Source organism: Nesoenas mayeri (assembly GCF_963082525.1).
Source record: "Nesoenas mayeri genome assembly, chromosome: 2".
In the NCBI taxonomy this organism is placed as follows: Eukaryota; Metazoa; Chordata; class Aves; order Columbiformes; family Columbidae; genus Nesoenas; species Nesoenas mayeri.
In genome coordinates this window covers 15,814,332-15,836,483 of record NC_137543.1, presented here as the reverse complement: position 1 = coordinate 15,836,483, position 22,152 = coordinate 15,814,332, and the positions used below count along the sequence as shown (strand labels likewise).

Sequence of the window (22,152 nt, the reverse complement as noted above, 5' to 3'; positions counted from 1 at the left end):
GTGCCAATTAAGAGGCTCGCACTGTAAGAAGCAGTATTACCTTTCCATGCCAACTTTCAGTCTTTATGGATGGGCTCATTCATATGCAGAAGGCAAGCGCAGCAGCCAAGACATTTTATACCCCAACAGCAACCAAAGTTTTCTAGATATCTTTGCCAGTTGACTCTTAACTATGTTCTCTTGAGCCAAATACATTTTGAGAAGAACAACTTTATAGGCCAGAGTGTACATGAGTACAAATAAGAAAAGGTCTCTGAGCCTCAGCTGAGGGATCAACCTCTTGCTTCCCCTTCCAGCAAAGGAAGAGGAAGAAAGGCAAAAGTGGACAGAAGCAGCAGATTCACCCGGCCATCTGCTTCATGCAGTAGTGTTGCAATGCCTGTGTAGGAGGTCATAATGGATTTCTCAACTTAAATAAATATCTAGAAGGCAGATACACTTATTTTTCAAAACAAAGCGCAGACTTCTGACGTCAATGTAATTTCTTGCTAATTACTATTGAGAAGCTAGTCTTCTCTCCCTAATAAGGGAATTTCTGTATTCTCTTATCATCCCTATGAAGTCCTATATTCATCAAAAGAGCTTAAGCACTACAATGCCCTTTTATCCCCTTTATTAGAGAAAGCAAAAAGCCTCAGACTGAGATTGATGAAGGCCAGCCCCTCCTGGCTAGCAAGCAGCCTAAGTCAGCCAACAAGAAGATACAGAAAAAGCCACAGAGCACAAGTCCCATATTCATATCAAGGCCAGCCCAGGCCAAAGGGAGACACCTCACTCCCAGGAAGCATCTCTTCTTGTAGTGCAGCAAATCAACTCGAAAGCAAAAGGTCAGAAGCTTGTCCTTATTTTAAAAGGAAACAGAAGGATGTGGCAGCAGCACCATCTCTGCTCAAAAACCTGAAAATTCGGAGCTATAAAGTCCACACAGGTGGGATTCAGCAGACCAGATTCGAGGAGGGGGTGGGGGAAGGAAGGCAGAGGCTCAATTGTTGCCATGCTCTGAACGAATCTTCTAGATCAGGCCATTCATGGGAAAATGGGACTTTCCCAGGAACGTCCCAGCAGGGCAGGAATGCCAGTCAAGTGAAGATTTGCATCCTCGGCTCCAGGTACCATTTGTAAATCCAGCCCAAAATGTCCCAGCAACATCTTCCTAGGGAAGGCAGCTGTGACATGTCCCTACAAATCCGGAGCTGAGATTTTCAACAAAAATATTATGCCCACTAGATCTTGCTATGAGGAACTTCAGTCATAATGAGATGAACACGAAGGGAGGGTCGAGAGAACGTAAATTAAGCACTGTGAGGAACAATATTCATCTGCTGTAATGTGTTGAGTACATACAATATATATCCTTTCAGGAGAGAGATCTATGAAGTGATATCTAAATCAACGTGCTGAAAAGACAGATTGGCCCTGAATAAGAACTAGAAATATTTTAATTACATTTCTGAAAGGAACTCTGTTCCCTTCTCTTTCTTGGACCATTTGCTTGCAGTTCAAGATTACATGAAAAATTCATGCTAATCTTTCAGTTTCTGTCTGCAGAAGACCAGTAGTGTCAGGCAGTGGGCAGCTCTCAAGATTCGCTCCAGAGGCAAATTCTTCTCACAAGCCAAAATTTAACTCTTGGTTAAGTAGCTGATGTTCTATACACAGCCCACTGCATATAGACACACACACAACTTCAGGGATCTGAGATTCCCCAGGGCTCTGCCAGGCTGCTCTGCCACCCAGATCAGGGCTTTCGTCTCAACAGCAGCCTTTGACAGGTGATATTTTTACACAATTAACACATTTAACTTTTTTCCTCCAGAGATGGCATGTTTTCTGAATAACAAAAAAATTGAGGCAGGTTTAGTAATACTTCAATCACATTAATTAGGAAATATTCATTTTTATGCAGCTTTTTATATCCATCCAACTACTGATGAATAAATGACTCCAGGTAAAACTCAAAATTGCATTGATTCATTTAAGCCCTTTCTAAGAAGCATTACATTTAAAAATAAACTAACTCCTATCTATCCAGAAACAGCAGGTAAAACTACAAAGTTAATATGCAAAAGAAAACTTTAGAACTGCAAATGACTTGCCAAATCTGCTTTGCATTTTTATTTTAGACCACATTACTGCAGCGTCTTACAGGTCAGCTGCAGACTGAATTAATCTGCTATATATTCTCCAGTCCACAATGTTTGTTCAAGGTTTTTATGCTGGAAGCTTCTGAATTTCTTCAAGTTCAAAACAATACACGTTCACGAGGAAAAGTTGTTGAAAAAATTCAAGGATGGAGGATGTTTCAAAGGAACTTTGTCAACACTTTTTTCTTCTGGCACTCTCTCAAAAGCCTTCGTTTTCTAATCTCCAAGACATCAGAATTCAGAGAAATGAACTGTTAAGGAATGTTACCAGACCTTTTACATGAAAACACAGCCAAACACAGGCAGCATGAGTAAATAGCTGATATAAAGAGCACCATCTACTGACAGGCCGCATTTTGACAGACCCAGACAGTTTTGCAAGGCACTGCATGGGGCTTCCAGATAATCCAGCTTCCTCTTGGAGATGTGTAGTACTTTTCACATTTTCCTGCTCACCTGTCCTGTTTCTTGTAAGCCATTTAAGCTGTTCTGCTCGCGGGTCACAAGACAGCCCAGTCACAAGGCACGTTCCAGCAGTCAGGCCCCCCCACCTTCCTATTTCTCTCCCGTTTCACTTTGTCATTGAAGCTTCCAACGTGGAGCTGCTCCCCCCTTGTATGTAGCTGCTATACTTCACAATTATAAATCACCATTTCATTACCAGCTGTTTATGGGGACATGTTTCTAAAACCTCCTTAGTGAACAAGGATTCTCCACTGAAATCGAACACTTGTGAACTGTCCCTAGACAAGATTCAATCACCTCACAATTCCTGAAAGCTTCAAGGTTTACATGAGATTAAGTATCTCTCCATGTTCTCACAGAAGAGATTACATGGAGGTAGTAGTATCTTCCTCACTTTTATCCTACTGCTGTTTTATTTCTTTGAACACAGCACTATAACCTTTTATTTTATGACACAATTATTAGCAGAGGGGCATAAGAAAAGGCTGTTTCCTGACAGATAAGAAAATATTACCAATATCTACAAATGGTTCTGATTCTATTGGCTAGCATAATCAGAAATAACCTTTAGGATCACTTCTAAACCCAGGCATAATACCCAGAAATATATATTTGGAAAGAATAAAAACAGTAGATTAGAATAACTTTTCTAGTAAGTTGGCCAAAATTCACTGGTCCTTAAACCCTTCACTAACAAACGTAAGAACCACTTCTGATAATTAATATTGAAAGTGAAAGTATAAAAGAAATATTCATGCATGGTTTTTGCTTTGTGTTGTTTCACCGATTAAAACATCAGTAACATATCCAAAGCTTATCAGTTATATTTTTATATTTCAAGTTTGCGGATGACACCAAGCTCAGTGGTGCAGCTGACACATCTGAGGGACAGGGTGCCATCCAGAGGGACCTGGACAAGGTCAAGAAGTGGGCCCATGTGAGCCTCATGAGCTTCAACAGGCCAAGTGCAAGGTCCTGCAGCTGGATCGGGGCAACCCCGGTATCAGTACAGGCTGGGGCATGAAGGGATGGAGAACAGCCCTGTGGAGAAGGATTTGGGCGTACTGGTGGATGACAGATTGAACATGAACCGCCAATGTCCGCTTGCAGCCCAAAAGGCCAATTGTATCCTGGGTTGCATCAAAAGGTGCGTGGCCAGCAGGTGGAGGGAGGTGATTCTGCCCCTCTGCTCCGCTCTGGTGAGACCCCACCTGGAGTCCTGTGTCCAGCTCTGGAGCCCTCAGCACAGGACAGACATGGACCTGTTGGAGAGGGGCCAGAGGAGCCACAGAAATGGTCAGAGGGCTGAACAGCTCTGCTGTGAGGACAGGCTGAGAGTTGGGGCTGTTCAGCCTGGAGAAGAGAAGGCTGCAGAGAGACCCTATTGAGGCCTTTCAGCACTTAAAAGTGGATTATGAGAAAGATGGGGACAGACTTTTTAACAGAGCCTGATACAGTAGGACAAGGGGTAATGATTTTAAACTAAACTAAAAGAGGGTAGATCCAGGTTAGACATGTGGAAGAAATTTTTTACGAGGGTGGTAAAACCCTGGCCCAGGTTGCCCAGAGAGGTGGTAGATGCCCCATCCCTGGAGACATTCAAGACCAGGCTGGACAGGGCTCTGAGCAACCTGATCTGGTTGAAGATGTCCCTGCTCATTGCAGAGGCTTGGACTGGATGACCTTTGAAGGTCCCTTCCAACCCAAACTATTCTATGTTCCTATGAATATTCCAAAGGTCAATGAAACTCAATTTGCTGTTTTTATACAATAATCCTTATCAATCTATAAGAGGATTAAAAGAGAAACAATCAATATGAGCTTTTCTAAGGGAGAGGTTGTACTCAATTTGTTTGTACACATGGTAGATAATATCCATTAACAAAATCATAAGAGAAACTTTCTAATACATAGGAAAGTTTCAAGTTCTACTTTGTTTTATAGTCCCACTTGCTTGTGTCAGCACAGATTTTTATTCTTCTAGTGTATTTGCATGCAGCAGCGACAATTTTCTGATTTTACCTCTCTTCCTCAGTTCTAAGACTTATAAATACAGTGGGGTATTCAGACTCATCCTATAAATTATTCTTCCTTTGCACTTTATTTCACCTTCCGCAGTCAAATTCCCTTTTGCTGCACATATTCTTCTACTTTGCCTGATCTCCACCTACTATACCTGCAGCCTATACCTTCCTCAGCTTTTTCTTTTGATCCTTTTTGCTCAGTCGTATATCCCATGCTAAGAAATGGATAATTTCACTGCTCCCCATTCTATTGTTCCTGTAATTATTGCACTGGATTCTACCTTTCTCCTGAAGAAAAACAAACAAACAAACAAACAAACAACAACCACAACAAAACAAATAAAAACAAACCGCAACCAAGTCTCCTGTTTCACTGTAAGATCGCCCAATTCTCATATCTTACACATTAGGACAAAGCGAAGCATTTGGTAAAGCTGGTGAAGTGGTGAAAAATCAAAACACATTTGGTTCTTAAGGTTACTACTCTTTCAGATTGGTATCTCCTGTTCCTCCTCCTAATCTGATCCAGTCTCCTGATAGCTCCATATAGACTGCACTTCCACAGACTTTTCTCTCAGCAGCAACCGCAGCAAAGCGACAAATACAGCCAGAATGGCCAAGTGATTAAAATAATCCAAATTAACAAGGAAATGCTGCCAAAGGGGACAGTTCTCACTGGTTGCTCATGACCAGCTAGTAGGGAGTACTCTATCACTAATAAAAGCCAGAGTTAGATAATTCAGCTGGATGATAAATTGATCACTAACTCACTGAAGTCAAAGAACTGAGCGGTCAACTCAATAAAATGAGAGAAAGCAGGGGCTGGGGACTGAGACTTGCTGCAGGAGATACACCACTAAGTGGGGTGCTCCATCATCAGCTCCGTTCAGCCAGGACACACTGCCACTCCATCCTGACCCTCCCCACCCCAGCAGAAACCTTTGTAACACCCTGAAGAGAACCAGGTTTGTCAAAAAAACCAAACAACACAACAACGGGGTGGGAGGAAACAACCCCCAAACCCAGACCAAAACCCTGACCATGACACAGGGGTATGGAAGGAAGCAGATGATGAACACTGTAAAGTAAGAATTTCATCAACAATAAGCTGGTTTTACTTGCCATCATTGTGCCAGGAGCTAATTTAATTTTCGAGTTCAGTTTCATCTGTTCAGTTTGTGTTTTTAGAATCACTTGCAATTTGCATAAAATATTTTAGAGCACAACAACAGGATGCACTCTGGTGGTTTTTTACCCCCCTAAATGTCAGGACTGTTCACATAACCTGACTACATTATACAGTTTTCTTTTTGGAATCGAAGGCTAAGAAAACCTCCTTTCCAATTATTTTTAGTTTTGGCTTTTATCAGCATTTTGTGTCCTTTGGAACCTGGAAACTAGAGGGGGAGCAAAAGTCAACAGGAAAAAAAAAAAGGTAATATCTTATACTGTTTTCCTCCCAGCAAAAGGCAGAAGGGGCAATATGTACTAATGGACATGTACAACTAATCAAATTTCATCTGAATTTGGGTGTTTAATCAACATGCTGAACACCTACCAGATCTTCATTTGGCACCATTCTTTATTTTTTTGTCCCCTTCAAAAATACTTTTAAAAACAAAACCCTTCCAATACTAAATTGTTTCAACAGCGAGTAAGGGAACATGAAACAACAGCTATGGAAAACAAACCTGATAATTATTCAGGCAAAAAAACTTTTCTGAAATAATCTGCTGGTAGTTACTATAGACAATTAACTATAGTTTGCAAGCCATTAAGTAGCCTTCCCTACAGAAAAAATAAAACAGTAGTGACAGTTTAATAAGCATGAACATTAACAAGCACTTCAGATTCTTCTTCTGCAGTCAACAATAAAGGTTTCAGGAAAGCTTAGTACATGGAATAACATGTTCAGTTTTCCTCATCAACTTCACAAATCACCATCTAATGCTGAAATGTTGACAATAAAGATATTTGTTCTTTAGGACCAACCTGAAAAAAAGGCATAAATTCTGAGTCACTAAAAAAAGTAAGTTTGAGACAGTCTTATATCTGAAGTAGAACATACGATTGTGATAGTCTTTATCTCCAGAAAAAGCTTTTCTGTTCAAGCGGCAAGGATATTGATTATTTAAAAATACATCTTCAAATCTATACAGAAGCCTTATTTAGATAAAAGACTGTATTATTGGCATAGGTATGCTGAAGTTCAGTCGCATCTACCTTTTCATAATGAAAATACATTTACAAGATCCTTCACAATCTAAAGTGTACTGCTAAGATTGAAAGCAATCAGCCTTGAATGAAAGATGAATTAATAGCAGTTCTAAAACCATTAGATACAGACTATATTGTCATGCTTTTGTTTAAAGCAAGGAAAAAAGGCAAGAAAAGTAGATGGCGTCTAGGTCAGCAAAGTCATCAGTAGTTGATGGATGCACTTACAAACATTAGAGAAGAAAAGAAAATAGGCAGAACATAATATCCACTTATGAGATCCTCTACGTTAAGGACAAAAAAAAGGCCTCGAGATATGCTGTAGCTCTACCTTGTCGAGAGCTGAAGTTTTTCTATTTTTAGATATGCATGTCAAGGACACATTTAACCCTAGAAGTGCAGCTTGACGCATCATCACAATATTCCTTCCTAGACAAGGGTAAAATTAGAAATATTCATTCTACCAAGTACCTCTTCTACAAACAGCCCCTACCAGTAATAACTACAATCTGGGTGAGGATCTAGGAGGTCAGGGAGATGGAAGAACAGATGCTCCAGACCAGCTGTGTGGTGACCTCCAGGTATGCAGGAAATGCGATGTTTATGCTGAAGAAATGGCCAATTTAACAGCTTCCTATAAGCCAAAACACTGGCTTTGCTCCTTCTGCCCAACAGCCCAGGCTGCTGTGCCAGCTGCTTCTACTGCTGCACTTTTTGAGGGTGCAAGGAGCAGAGTCACAGCTGTGAGCTGCTGTGGGACAGAAGAGGGACACAGCTGCCTCCCGAAACACACGTTGAGCTTCTCCAACCGTGCACTCACAGTCAGACTGGTGGGAAGCCCTAAGCAGACTCTGCTGGTTGTTCCATCTGAATGAGGCATGGGCAGGCTTCAGCAGCACTGCACCACCTGGACCAGGATCAGCATCTCCCATGTCAGGCAACAGTTTGCAAAGCAAAATGAATACTATATCAGTCTAATGTTGACTCTAGTGAATTCTTTTCTCTCCTTTATGGGGTACATAAAAAGATACAGGGTCTGGGGATAGTGAGATCAGTTTGGCAGGTGAAGACAAGACCGAATTGGTGGGCAGAAGATGGCAATGTGTCCATCTGTAGGGTCTCACAGGGCTGGCAGACCACAAAGGACAGCTGGTATACTTAGAGAATAGGAAAACACAAGTTTGCATGACAGTTCAAAAGCTAAAATAAGCAAATAGCCCAAAAACAAGAGGTTATCTCTCTCCTCTTTTTTAAACTATAGATTTGTTGAAGGAATTTGATCCACATTCCCTAATCTCTTAAAGAGAAATTACTTGTGATGTTTGATGCCACTACCATCAGTAGGATTTGTCTTTTCCATGTGCTGAAGGCCTCAGCTGAACATGAATATTGACACCTCAAATTCAAAGAAACATACTGCTGTACTGCTTCCTCCCTCTGCTCTCCCATTGCAAACTTACACTGCTTTTAGTTTAAGAGTGTCATATTTGGATATCATTCTTAGTTTTGAACTAATCCTGCAAATGCACAGAGTGATTAACAACAATATATCAACATAACTAGAAGCACAGAAGTACCAGAAGTGGGACACGGGCACTCAAAGGGATCCCCAGGTTGAATCACTATATCAAAATTCCACTTAATGGCATCACAGTCAAGGAAACCCCACGCTACTTACAAATCAGTTGGTCAAAAAACTTAAAGAGGGAAAGGGAAGAATTGTCTCTGATTGAACACAACATTCTTCTTGCTTTCTGCTTTCCCCTCTGATAATACACAGCATCATAGAAAACGTCTGCTTTAACATTTGGGAGATGTTTCCCTGCTCCCTGCAGTGGCACATCAGCTACACAGTAATCTGCAGCTGACTGTGGAATAGAGATGAAACACAAACACTTCTGACTGAAGTCCACATTCGGAAATAGCTAAAAAAAGGTAGTATTTGCAAAGTGTGAAATGAAAGCACACAGAAAAGCCTCCTTGATTTCAGAGACCCCAAATGGGACAAGAGATAGCCCTCAGAGGCAAACACCATGCACACTCTAGTCCTCATCCGCCAAATACTTCCTAGTTTTAACTAGTCCTAATTATCATCATTCTTCTGTAGCTGAAAAAACTAAGCCACAGTGCAAGAACTTGACTTCTAGTCAAGAGCAACAGGCTTCTGAAGTCCAAGACGAATTAAGAGCAATGAGAAAAATGAAACACACACATTCCAATCATTTTCAATCCAAAGAATAGAGGGTTTTTTTCAGACTAAGCAGTATTTGCTTGCCAGATGATCATCTTGAACATAGCCATATATTAATAGATGGGACTTGTCTATCTCAAGTGTTTAAAGTATGATTTTTGAGATAAATGCAGCTTCTGAAATATGGTCTCTTAACACAAGGTTTCACCTCCATCAGACATTAACAGCCATTTCAACATCAAACGCAGAGGCCAGTTAGTAAGGCAGAGGACAGAACTGAGTTGGAGATCCAAACACCTAACCTCAAGTACCAACGCAGTCCTCAAAGCATAGACAGACTCAGCTGAGCAGTGCTCGCTTCAGATCCGCGCTCTTCCAAGCAAGCCGACTGGATCTCCACCAAACGTAGCAACAGTTTAGACACCCAGCTCACATGCAGATGCTTCATTTAAGTCGCACTCATCAGCAAGCTCAATTCCACCCACAGAACCTAAGGGGAAGGCACCACTCTGCCCCAGGCCACCCCTTCCCAAACTCTCCTCATGAAATCCCTTCCCTCCCTAACGCATCTCTGCACCGGGGGAAAGCTCAACAGGTTGATAACATGAGAAATGCCCTTCAGATATTATCAGGGCTACTACAGTCCCACACCCCTTGTGTGATCGTGACACATTTCACTCCCATTGCTCAGCAATTATTTTTCAAAATGAAAAAGGTTCCACGTTTCTCCCTATAAGTAAGCCTACAGCAACTGCTAATCAGTTTTGTCAGAAGTGTCCAACAAACACGTGGCAGATTAATGAAATTATTGTTATAACTCAGATGAGATGCACTATTTGCAGAACCCGTAGTGCCAGCAGTGGAACATTAAACTGCTTTCCCATTTTAAATGCTAAATTGGTTCCATAATACATTTTGTAATCCCTCTAATCACAGCGCTATTATTCTTTACCGGGCAATTCTGTACTTTTCCTTCCCCATCAATGCAGCTGTGTCATTAAAATACTGCTTTATTTTTGAAGCAGCCTCTATGAAGCCCTTAAAGTAGCTTCAAAGTGAAAGCAGAGGGTTTGGATGGCTTTGTGGAGCAGCTTCACAACGAGGCAAGCGGCAGAACTGGCTCTCTCAGTACATTATGCATCCACACGCTGCATGGAATTGCTTTTTCCTCTAAAAACAGTTCTATCTTTTTATCTATATTTCTTTTTCCCCGAAGAGAAGTTCTTTTAAATAACTTGTCTGTGTCTATAGTATCAGACATCCCACTTATTTCTAGAGTACTACCATGGCTTTTTACTGCTTATGTTTGCTAATACATACCGCAATCACTGCTCCTTTTTACACTGGCGTAATGAGAAAGAACACAAATTTCACATTGATAGCTTTCACAGGACAACAGGAGCCAGCTCAGACTACATTTCCCTCCGTATGCTCCCCCAGCTGCCTCTTCGGCACCATCTGCTCCCGCCTGCCCCATGCGAGGGCTGCGCTCGCTCCCTGCGGCACAGACCAGCCCTGGGCTGGGGGTTTGAGCCGCCCCGAGCGCATCGCGGGGTCACAGCCTGCACCCAAACACCTCGCCGTCCTTCACACACACACATACACACCGCCTGTGCGCAACCGCTGAAAATGTTTTAATCGTTGTGGGTTTTTTTGGTGAAAGTCCAACTGTAAAAAGCCTTACAAACAGAATTTCACTTCATGTTGTCACCTGATGGTCTGAAGTCATGGATAGAGCTTGTGCAGATGAATTTCATAAAGGATCCATTTAAATAGTTTGGAAGGTCAATCAATAGTGATCTTTGTAAGTAAGCTTCATCTGTTCTGCTTATACTCCTCTGAAGAGCTAAGTATTAGTCTGAGTTAATTATTTGGACTTCCTATGGAGAGAAAGAACAGAAGCAACAGGAAAACAATCCCACCTTGTGATGGGGGCTGAGGGAGAAGGAATGAATAATGGTACTTTGCCCTTCTTTTCCCCTCACTGTCCTGGGCAGAGCACAACAAACTGATTCAGGCAAGATCTCCCACTCACACGTGGCTGCTGTGAGGGCAGGTGATAATTTCAGAATCCCCAGGCACACAGTCAGGGCGAACAGGATGAACAGGAGGAGCCACATCTTTTATGCTGAATGTATAAGCCTTGCTGCAAAAATACGAGCCTTCATTTTACACTATTTATAACAAGAATGGATGACATAGCAATGGGGAAAAACATGCTGCAGCAAGAATACACTTGGATTCTGAATCAGGCATTTGTCCTCCTATGATGAAGTGGCTCACAGGACCCAACAGAGAGAGACCTTTCTTGTTTTCCTGGCTCATGACAATGTAAATTCTGAACCAAGCAGCTATATTCTGCACTACAGGTAGGGTTACTCCAGCACTTCATTCACACCAGTAAAACCCCAGAGCGATAAAACATCAGCCTCAGCTGCCTGAAACGTACCAGGGTCACCCAGCAGCCCTGTGTCACCTCTCAGGATAAAAGCTTCGTTCACTGCACGGTTCTGAAACTTTAAACTTCAGCCAGATGTCACAATCACGAATCACAGGCTGAGAGAGGGAGAGGTACATACACATCAAACATTTCAGCCCTCAGTTTACAAGTGAGCCCACTAATTATTGTGTATCACTAATAATCATAGAATGAGACATTAGAAAGGCACATTGACCTGAAGTGTAATTATTTCAACTATCTGATATTAGCATTTACCAAATATTTTTAATTCCACTTCAGACAAACTGTACACTTAGATTCTGTACCTATTTTTGCCAGTCATAAAGAAGACCTGATGCAATAAGTGGTGTTTTGTCATCATTACAGTCAAAGCGTAGGGAGAATTTTTAAAAAAATAATTTAAAAAAACCCACACACCATATCTATTGGCTTTCACTGTGGTGATCTGATGTGGACACTGGGAATCTGTTAACTACTTCTCCACAAAAATCCATTAAGAAAAGCAAACTTTCTGTTCATTAAAGGAACAATTCACCATCCAGGGTCTGCACCTCCACTGCGATACATGTAGGTATCTGCAGTTCAATCTCCCTCCCACCAGCTGCACAGTCTGAACACAGAAGCAGCAGGAGCAGAACAGCCCAGACAGGGTTATCCCGAACCTTCCCTTCAACAGGCAAAATGTGTGTTAACTTCAGCCAGTCCAGTTTGCGTTCTTATTCATACCTCCTGTGGCCACCAGAGCTTTCACCAGAGGGGGGCAATTGGAAGAGAAAGCAAAAAGGTAAAACCTCATTGCCCGGGTTCAGTGTTTCTCAAACAACTGGACAAAAAAAAAGGCAATAAAAAAAAGCAGGGAGGTGGGGAGGCAAATAAAATGGTCTGAGCATCCTAAGCTGCTATGCTGATGAAAGCGTATCTTCCACCATACCCGTCACCAGGACCACTGCTTGGAAAAATACTGTTTCTCATCCCCTCTATTTTTATAAGCTTGACCAAAAAGGATAAAAACTGTGAAGCTGAAGCTACTGATTTAAAAACCTGGTGAATTCTTCTAGAAAAGTACCTTTTCTATTGTCTTGTTAGAGAATAGTACCAGGACATTTTTATTAAACAAAAAAAAAAAAAAACCCAAACACAAACCTGACAAAACACTTTTCTATTTCTAAGACAGATTTTATAACACCCCTATGACTCGGAAGCCTTCTCTTTTGTGCTTGGACATTTCATCACACACTTGACACACACCGCAAATACTTCCCAAGCAGAGCAGAACTCCCTGGGAGCTGCTTCCACCATCATTCCTGAACTGAGCCCAGTAAGCCAAGATAAATTCTCATCCTCTTGTCACTGAGTTCAGTCAGCCCTTCAGGGTTTGATATAATATTTTAAAAAAGCAAAGGTGTTGGATTTTTTTAAGAAAGCAAGAGCAACCAAAATAATTCATGAACTACACTATAACTAAAAGTATAGACTAGTGTTGTCTATATAGAACTTAACAACAGAAGGCAAGATTAAATAGAAATCTCACTTCAATTACCAGTTTCTTTTTGTAGTTTTCATGAACATTTTAAAGGACTGTTAATCTGTCTCCAAGTCAGATAAAAACCTGCCATTGCTAACATAAGATTTAAAAAGTCTAACCGTAGTGGCTGCCATTAAAAAGCCCTTATTATTTGCTACTTCTGCTGCCACATAAGGAGACAAAGTGTTACCACCAGATATGCACACCTTACTTAGGAATCAAAACTCCCTGAATTAAGTGACAGAGCAGATCTGGGTCTCATGCTCACAGTGACCAGAGCTTTACAAGGGCAACATGTGGGATGCCTTGATGAAAGTTATAACTTCTGTAAGAAATGATTTTCTGAATCTTGCCAGGGAAGCTGCCTTCTGTTAAAGCCGATGCTCAGAGAAGTACAGGGCTTCTAAAGTATAGTAAAACTTCCTTAACAGAACTCCACATGTCCTGACTCATTGTGTTTATCTACAGATAACTATGATAATAAAACTAAACAGACCAAACATAAGAGCCGGAAGTAGTATTTTAATGAAAAAATATAAGAATTCTAGAAAACACACCCAATGGAGGTTAGATGTAGAAGATGTTAAAGAATAAATATGTACTTTAAAATGTATATTAAAACCCATCCTTGCTTTCTCCAATGATATTTTTTGCTCTGTAAAAGTGTCCACACAACTGCCTGATTTTTTTAATCTACCATGAACACTGAAGAATCGATTACTGACCAAGAAAGTGTGTATTTTGTTACACATATACACTTCAAAATAAATATATGAAACAAAAAAAGCTAAGTATTTTTGCACATCAGGTCAGATATTAATAATCTTGGCCTCTTTTGGACTTGCTCACATTTATAACAAGGTGGTTCCTTAGGGAACCAGCTGAGGGAGACTAAGATCGTTGTTCCATTTTCTGTTAAAATTCTACCACAGTCAGCCTATACAAATTAGATTCCATCCTCATCAGGAACTCCTAAATGAGCAATACTTCGCTCATGCTACAGTTTCTGCTGTCTGCATCGCAAATATAGAAACAAACACTTGCATTCCCCTATTTACACCACATTAGCTGCATAAAAAGGAACTTTAAATCTGTCTATAGCCCGTGAGTTACTCCTGTTCTGCAAGTCCATAGCTAAGAACAGAAAAAGGACACGTTTCATTAGAAAGGAGATTTTCTTTGGACAGCAAAACCTTAAAGCAGACAGGGGTTTAAAGTGCTGGAATTGGAGTCAATGAAGACAAATTAGAAAGCTGAAAGCACAGAAGATGGTCTATAAGGCACCTTAAATTGCATTCGATACATTGTATTGCTTTGTGCAATGTAGGTCTCACTCCTGTGGATATAAGGTATGTGTTGATGTTACTTGAATACACAAGATCACAAAGAAAGCTTTTCGAAAACAACTCAGCAATGAGCAAATATAAAACAAAAGGATCTGCCCACAATGTTTTATTTACAATTCTCTCCTCTATTCCTGCTCATCTTTCCACTGTACAGAAACGATTGCATGGATGAAGTTTCATAATGACAGCTTAATTCAACTCCTAAAGCCACACAAATTACAAACCCAACTCCATATTCACATTTTTGAGGACAAAACAATGCAATTTTTAAATTTAAGGCAGAGTAAGCCAGAAAAGACAGGCCACCTCAGGCTGTAACATATGAATCCAAACGAAAAACATCACCAAGTTAATACCACACATAAAAAGCAAAGTTAGTAACAAGGCAGCAACACTTTCAGAAAAACAGTCCACTTCATTGGCTTGATACTACTATGCCAAGCTTATTCCATCAAGCAAAATGTTTAGTTTTGTTTGGTGGCTTCTTTGGTTTTAAATCTGAAGCATGCCCAACTTTCTAAATAAAGCTCCTGCAATCAGATGTAGGAAAGCAGCAGCTGATTTCAGCGCTTTCAGAGCACTGCGCTTCCCTGCTCCCCGGCCATCTCCAGCACGGACAGCCTTGGAAACGGGTTTAAGTCCATCAGTCCAACAAGTACAGCTCAGACAGTGGAAACTGGCTTCATTACATTAAATCACCAATACATTTCAGCCTCATTTTCCACTAGCATGAGTCTCTTGCAAGCAAAGACAAGCCCAATCTGCCCGTGTGGCACGTCAGCTACACGTAAGCCCATTCTCAATCGGAAGCCTCATAGTGTCATTCAGCTTCTTCATGTCCAAGCTTGTAAGATCTCCTCTGAGCTCAACACACTTCCTTAGCTTTCAGTACGGGGCAGATTTCCATCTGGTGATTTTGAAACATGGGCAGGGTTAGCTTGCCTTTGTCTGCAAAAAGCTGGACAGATGTATATTAGCTGAGCCTTTTCTCAAAGCCCATCCAAAATGTCACGGTCTTGTTACCAAATGGATGATTCAGAGCAATAAGCACAAACATGTTCTGCAAGGGTTCAAGAGAAATCAGCAACGTGCTTGATAACTGGACTGCAGATAGCAGTGATTTTGACCAATGCCAACCTGTACAGGATCTAGTTCAGTGATTTAGGACAGAATGAAATGAGTTTAAATTGTGCTTATTTAAAACTAGGTATTCTAGTCAATATCAGAACACAGAATTCATATCAAGCCTCTATTGTCAAGGCTACAAGGCTCAAAATGTTTAATGCCACTTTATTCTAAAAAGTGAAATACATCCCAACTGTATGCATATTATTTCTTAAATTTATTATACTGATGACAGTAGGAAATACTCTTAATTTGTTCAGTCATTGAATTAATTGTTATTGCCTTTTTTGGACCTTTAAAAATGAAACTTTTTATCTGCTCTATTAATTCCCAATGTGTCAGATTCAGTAAAAACTCAGTTTTCCACTCTGCAGAAACCACTCATTAAATGCCAGGTTTAGGCCTTTAAAGGTCAAAAAGACTGATAAGGCTTTTAAAGAATCTCTCCCAATTTTATGTTTTTAACATTACCTTATTTTTATTTCTAGTTAAAAACATATCTAATATGATACATTATCATCTAATACTCAAAGCATCTGGAGCACATTCATTCATCTGCACTTGGTCATCATGTCTACTGCACACAAACAAGAAACAGCAGCTTACAAATGAGAACAGACACTTCATTTGTCTTTAGGAATTCATCTCTGAAGTATGTTTATTCACTGACATACCAGACACCGAAGAATTGACCTGGTATTTTCCCTAAAATTAATTAATAGTTTATTAAACTCTGCCACCTATATAAAAATCCATATATTCATATATCCACAGAACTTTTCCTTTATCTACCCCATGAAAAATAAACAAGCAAACAAAAAAAAACCCACTCAAGAAAAACACAACTATTCCCATCCTGGTTGTTACTCAAGTCATTTAGGAAAAAAGCCTCCACAGTGCCTGAAAAAGAGAGATTCCATTATTTTTATTATCTTCACCTAGAATAAAATAGTGTAATGTCCAAGATGTGTGTGGGCTAAAACCCCACGGCAATACCTTGCTTCTGTTACATCCACTTCCTCAGACTGTTACTTTTGCAGCTTTATATGTTTTTAACAGAACGAAAAGTGTTTTTTAAGCAGTAGCCAGGACTTCCAAGAAGCCCAGGTTCTTTAAGACTCACCAAAATAAATACAAACCCAGCCCTACCTACCTTAGATATTTCTGGCTCCACTTGTTGTTTCTTGGGTGTCTCTTTCGACTCGGGCTCTTTTGGATTACTGGTGTTCTTAACAGAGGGCGATTCAACTCCCTCGCCTTCAAGTTGCAGATTAATACCTTCTGTGGGGACAGGGTGATCAATACCATTTGGATTCAGATTGCAATGGATAGCTGGGAAAAAAAAAAAATACGAGAAAGAGAAAACACTGCTTAGGAAAGAAGAACTCAAACTTACATTTGTCATAAGTGCTGAGAAGCGCCACGTGGTAACCAGAGCTATGTCACATCACGGCAAAAAAAACAGTCTGCAGCTTGACATGTATTCAGGGTGAGATATTTGAGAAAGAAAGTGAGAGGCAATGCAGTGCTGTAAAAGGCTATTTACTGCAGGCTACTGTGCTGAGCTGTGCTCTGCTGGATTCACTACAGCATCCAAGACCCCCAACTTACAGCTTTTCCTAGGGTAGGGAAATGTACTTCATGTACTCATTGTTCAGCTGTATCTTTTTTTGTTTTCTAGGAAGGCAAGTTAAAAGTTTTTCTATTACATTTTAAATTAGTACAACATTCCAGCTCCTGAACAACGTGGGATAAGTAAGCTGTGCACTGCAAGCTGGTCTCTGCACCAAGTAATGACTTACCCGGCTGATTATCTCTCCTTCAGCACTTTATACCGCTGCAAATTACCACCTACACCATCCTAACAAGCAAGAGGGATGTGCTCTCTAGGAGCATATAATGAAGTGTGGAGTAATGACAGCAGAATAAGGCAAGCAGCCAGAGGAAAAAATAAAACTAATGCAAACCATACCACAGAAATGCACATTTAGAATTATGGCAGCAGTTTAATCATTTTCTGTCTGAAATTTCACACTTCCAGCACTCACATAGAGAGCAGCCTTAAGAGCCTTCTTTGCATATGTAGCAATTTGAAAGTGCATAGGTCCTGAGGCAACTTCCCCTTCATGTGAGTATCTTATTTGTGCATCTGTGTTCCTGGGTAACTGCGCTACTTTTAGTGCAACTCATAATTAATGGTCCCAACCTCCCTGTACGCAAAAGAACTTCGCTCAGATATTGTGGTGCGATGTTTGACAGCCCTGAATAGAAACCCAAAATACAATGTAAAGCCAAAATAAAAGCTGCCCTTTTACTCTTGCTTGGCTTAGTAGCAAAGCGTGGGGAGCATGGAAAGGAATGAGGACTGCCAGTTTCTACCAGCTACGGACCAGCCCTTGAAAGCCTCACATGAAACAGGCTGAAGCAGCAGAAGGCGAAGGGTCCTTCAACTGCAGAACCTTTGAAAATCCATTCATCTGAAATCTCAGGGTCTTCCTTGAAAATCTTGAGCCTAAATTACAGAAATTCCTTGGAGCAGAACTAAAGTGAAGGCCCAAAAGTTGGCCTTTTCTCCCTTTTCAAAAACATCCTGATACTTGTAAAAGATAAGTGATCTGTCCAAGCACTATAACACCTACATCTGCAAGCTAGGGAAAGAAACATTTCCCATCTTCAAGTCAAAGGAACATTGTGAAGGATAACTCATTAACAACACTGAGTGATGGAAAGCAGTAAAGAATTGCAACATGCTTTATTACAAATTGCAGCCATTTTATGGAGAAGAATAGAAAAATACATCACTGGCCCACAGAAAAACAGTACATGAAACTAAAAACACAAAGGCAACTAAACTTCAGTCTCACTGTGAGTAGCTGTAGGGGATTAGTCCTGGACTTCTTTTACCAGTATGTAAAAGACGGAGGGATGCCCCTCCGAATAGTCAGTTCTTTAGGAGACAGCCTGAGAGGAAGAGCAGGAGGAATCACTAGACCATGGGATGTCCAGAGCTGAGCACTGGTGAAGGGAACAGCAGAGGTGAACGATGCAGAGCTTCTGGAAGTGAGGCAGGATTGCTACTGGCTATCCCAGGGACCATCATGGGAAAAGGATTTCCAGCTAAAAATCTCTTCTCAAAAAGGATCCTCCATTTGCTTAGGCCTTGCATGGGGAGTTGTGGGGGTTTGCTTTAAAAGCACTGAAAACCCTCTGTGAAGTTCTTTAGGAACTCCTGGGTTTCCCTTTCAAGGCAGCAATTTCTCAAAAACTTTTTTTAATTTGAACAGGGAAAAAAAACACATAAGGAAAATGGGTCTGCAGCAGTCTGGGTGGCTTTGTAGCCCTACTAGGGCAGGCATCTGCAGTTTCTTCCTGATACCTGTAGAGCTGCTACAGAGCCCCATTTTCCAAACCAACTCTGCAGAGCTCTTTCCTAAGTCCAGTTGCAGCTCTTCTTCCAAGTCCCCTTCTTCCCGAGTTTGAACCAATTCTGTAGGTTGCTGAAGGCAATGCAAAACCAAATCCCATCGTTCTGGCACCACCTCTCACTGGTAAGGAAGGAAAAATAGGTAACTGTCTTCAAGTCCCTCCTTTCCTCCTACTGGTGTTCCCCGTCACACTAAGTCAAAACAAAACATAAATGCTTAAACCGTAATAATTTTAGTAGAGGTATTTCCTAACTTTTGAGTCCTTTATTTCTAGGTACACCCCACACCTTACCCTTCCTAGATTTGGCTTTTGTCACGGCTACAATACAATGGAAATGAACCTGAACACAGCCGCTGCTTGGTTTTTTTCCCTTGCAGGTCCTTTTTGTGTGTCAGAGGAAATGCAAAATTCTTTTTACTTCTGCAGTGGAGCTAACAGGCTTCACCTCCTCTGGCTGTGTGGCCGTTATGGGGACGTATCCAGAACCTGCCAAGCTGTTATGATGAAGGGAGTCTTTGGGCCTTTTAAGCTCCCATGGAGGTTTCAAAAAGATATTAATTTGTGGTTTACATTTACAATAGTGTGTTTTAAGATCTCAAAAAAACTCTCTCTGTCCTACATCATATCCACCTGTCATCTATCTCCTCTAGATCATATTTACCTACCTGAAAAGAAACAAGTAATTGCTAATGACTAATTTGCTTATCCTCCAGACCACAGAAAAGATGGATGTGGTCCACCAAGACAGACTTTTTCACAGCCCAGTGATGACAGAAATTGTTCTGTTAGTAACCAAATTCCTCCTTGACAAAACATGGGAGATATCCTAAACAGCCTGTAAAAGTCCTCCCAACACATCCTGCTCCAGCAGGGCCTGGAAATTAGCAATGAATGACAATTGGTAGGGAATGGGGTCCATAAAAGTCCCTCCAATTTTCTTCTGCAAGGATCTTGCCTAGCTGACCAGGAAGACTCCTGCATACACCTTCGAAACACTAACATACCTCAGCAGCACCCAGAAACAGGCAGTTTTTGGCTGTCCACCCCCTTCCAGTGCTCCCTAGAGGGAATTCACAAAGCACAGTGGGACTTAGTGCTGCCTGAAGAACACCACCAGCAGCAACCTTCCTCGGGATTGCAGCTCCTCCATTCCCAGGGCCTCCAAACAATACAGATTAGGGAGGAAGGTGGTAGAGGATGGACAGGGAAAGCCTTCTGGGTTACTGCACTGATTTACCATGCATTACAGGGAGCAAATAATCCAGATTTCTGATGACATGGTAGCATAAGCCTCACCTGGATAGCTTAAAAAAGAAACAAATCACATGGCAAGATGCTGCTTGACTCTTAGCCCACCATTCTTTCACGAGTAATGAATGTTAGTGCTGTATCAACAATGCTTTATATTGTGATCCTTCAGGATACAAGAGAGAGAAAAAAATCGGAGAGGCTGTTAGCGATTACATAGATGCCCATTACCTTTTTATTGGAAAGACATCACTGGTTGAAAGAAACACAGGCTGCCCCAGGAAAGACTTTTCCAAAGTTGCTGATATTAGGCGAGTGGGGGAGACAACTGGTTTTATTTCCTAGGGGTAGAGGGAGAAGGAAAGAGTTCATCTCTCTCTTTCACCCTCATCGTAGTCTTGGCTTACCATACACCTGGACTGAATCTGTTCCTTCAGGAAGACTCACCTAGAACAAGAGCCTCAGCATGGGGAGATGGCAAACTGAAGGGCCCGAGGGAAAAAAGCAGAGGTGAGGATAAATATCTCGGCCACTTGTCAAAGCTAAGCTCTCTTTGCCATGAGCCATCTCCAGGTAGCCAGCTCTGCTGTTTTTCCCCTAGTGCTGCCTCCAACTTTCAGCTATGCAGAGGGTAAGAAGGAATGAATATTTGCTTGCATGGGTCTGTTATTTCCTGTTACCACACAGAAAATTTTTTCCATCTCTGTGGCAGAGGTGGAGCTCTTGCCTCCTTTTAAATGTCAATAAAAACCATAATTGTACCCTTTTGAGATTTGTTAAAAGCAGGGAGAGAGGTCAAGGCCTGGTCAATAACAACATATTATCTTCTTAAATCAGTACCTTATATAATTTTAACTAGATAAGACCAGCTCTAAACTCATGATTGACTATGCAAAACTAAAGGGGCTGGGGTGCTGAGACAACCCAGGCTTAACACCCTGTGGAACTGAGCCTAAGCAGCTCTTACAAAAGAATAATGAATCACCAACTTTATCACAACCTGACTGCTCTGACACTCTTAGCAGACTCTTCCTAAATCTCTTTCAGGAATTAATGGAATTCATCTGGAAAATATTCTACCTACAAAATATTTTTTTTTTCCAAAACACTTGTCCAGGCCCTTACTGCTCATTACACTGGTATTAGCTAACGACAGCTCACCCCACCCTCTGCCTTCAGACCACTTTCCCACACTGCTGCTTTGACAATATCCCAACTGTCTCAGCACCTCTTCACTCTACCAATCTACTTCATCATCCCCAGACTTTAGAATTCCATCAGGACACCAAACCCTACCTCCAAATCAGCTAATACTAGCAGCCTGATGCCACTAAGTATCAGCAGCATCATTAGATTTTGAAACAGAACCTCTTCCAATATTCATCAATACAATCTCATTATTCATATATCACACATATTTCTCAATAACACAACTCTTCATCCAGTTTCAGAGCACTTAAATTCTCCTCTTCCTGCTGAAAACCCCATCTAACAGTTGATTAATGCTGTGTCTCTCCACATGCTTCCCAACAATTGTCATTTAACTTGGATTGAAAGCTTTCTCTGGTGGGAACTTGTTTTCTTTTGGGGAGGGAAAGTGGATGTTCTGTACAGCTCCAACTGCACAGCAACATGCACACAGGGAGAGGTACTTGCAGACACAATAACACAGATCACATTTATGAAACAAACTATTATTTAAAACAAAGGTATTTAAGTGCTCTTGTACTCCTAGCTCAATGGCAGAGCGGAATCTATGGAAAATATCCAATTTTCCAGAATTTTAAAGAAAAGACAGCTGAGGTCTGCCAACTTAAGCGAGTCGTAAACCCTGCAAGTAATAGTAAGTGGAGCACCCAAAATAGAGAAGTGGCCATGTCTGCCCTAAAAAACTAGGGAGGGAACAAAATTAATGCGATACACAGTGTATTTTTTCCACATGCTAGAACACAAACCCGAGTCCTTTCCACGTGGACAGAG

General features: G+C 41.1%; 1 protein-coding gene across 2 annotated transcripts in view; it reads right to left on the bottom strand.

The window, feature by feature from the left end:
- The window catches only part of SAMD12 (sterile alpha motif domain containing 12), a 146,534-nt gene extending 129,594 nt beyond the window's left edge, over positions 1-16,940 (bottom strand). For both annotated transcript variants that reach the window (XM_080340498.1, XM_080340497.1), the window contains exon 1: positions 16,652-16,940. In XM_080340498.1, the coding sequence (XP_080196624.1) occupies positions 16,652-16,903 (252 nt within the window). In that variant the 5' untranslated portion in view covers positions 16,904-16,940. The remainder of the gene's footprint in view (positions 1-16,651) is intronic.
- Positions 16,941-22,152: the final 5,212 nt, after the last annotated feature.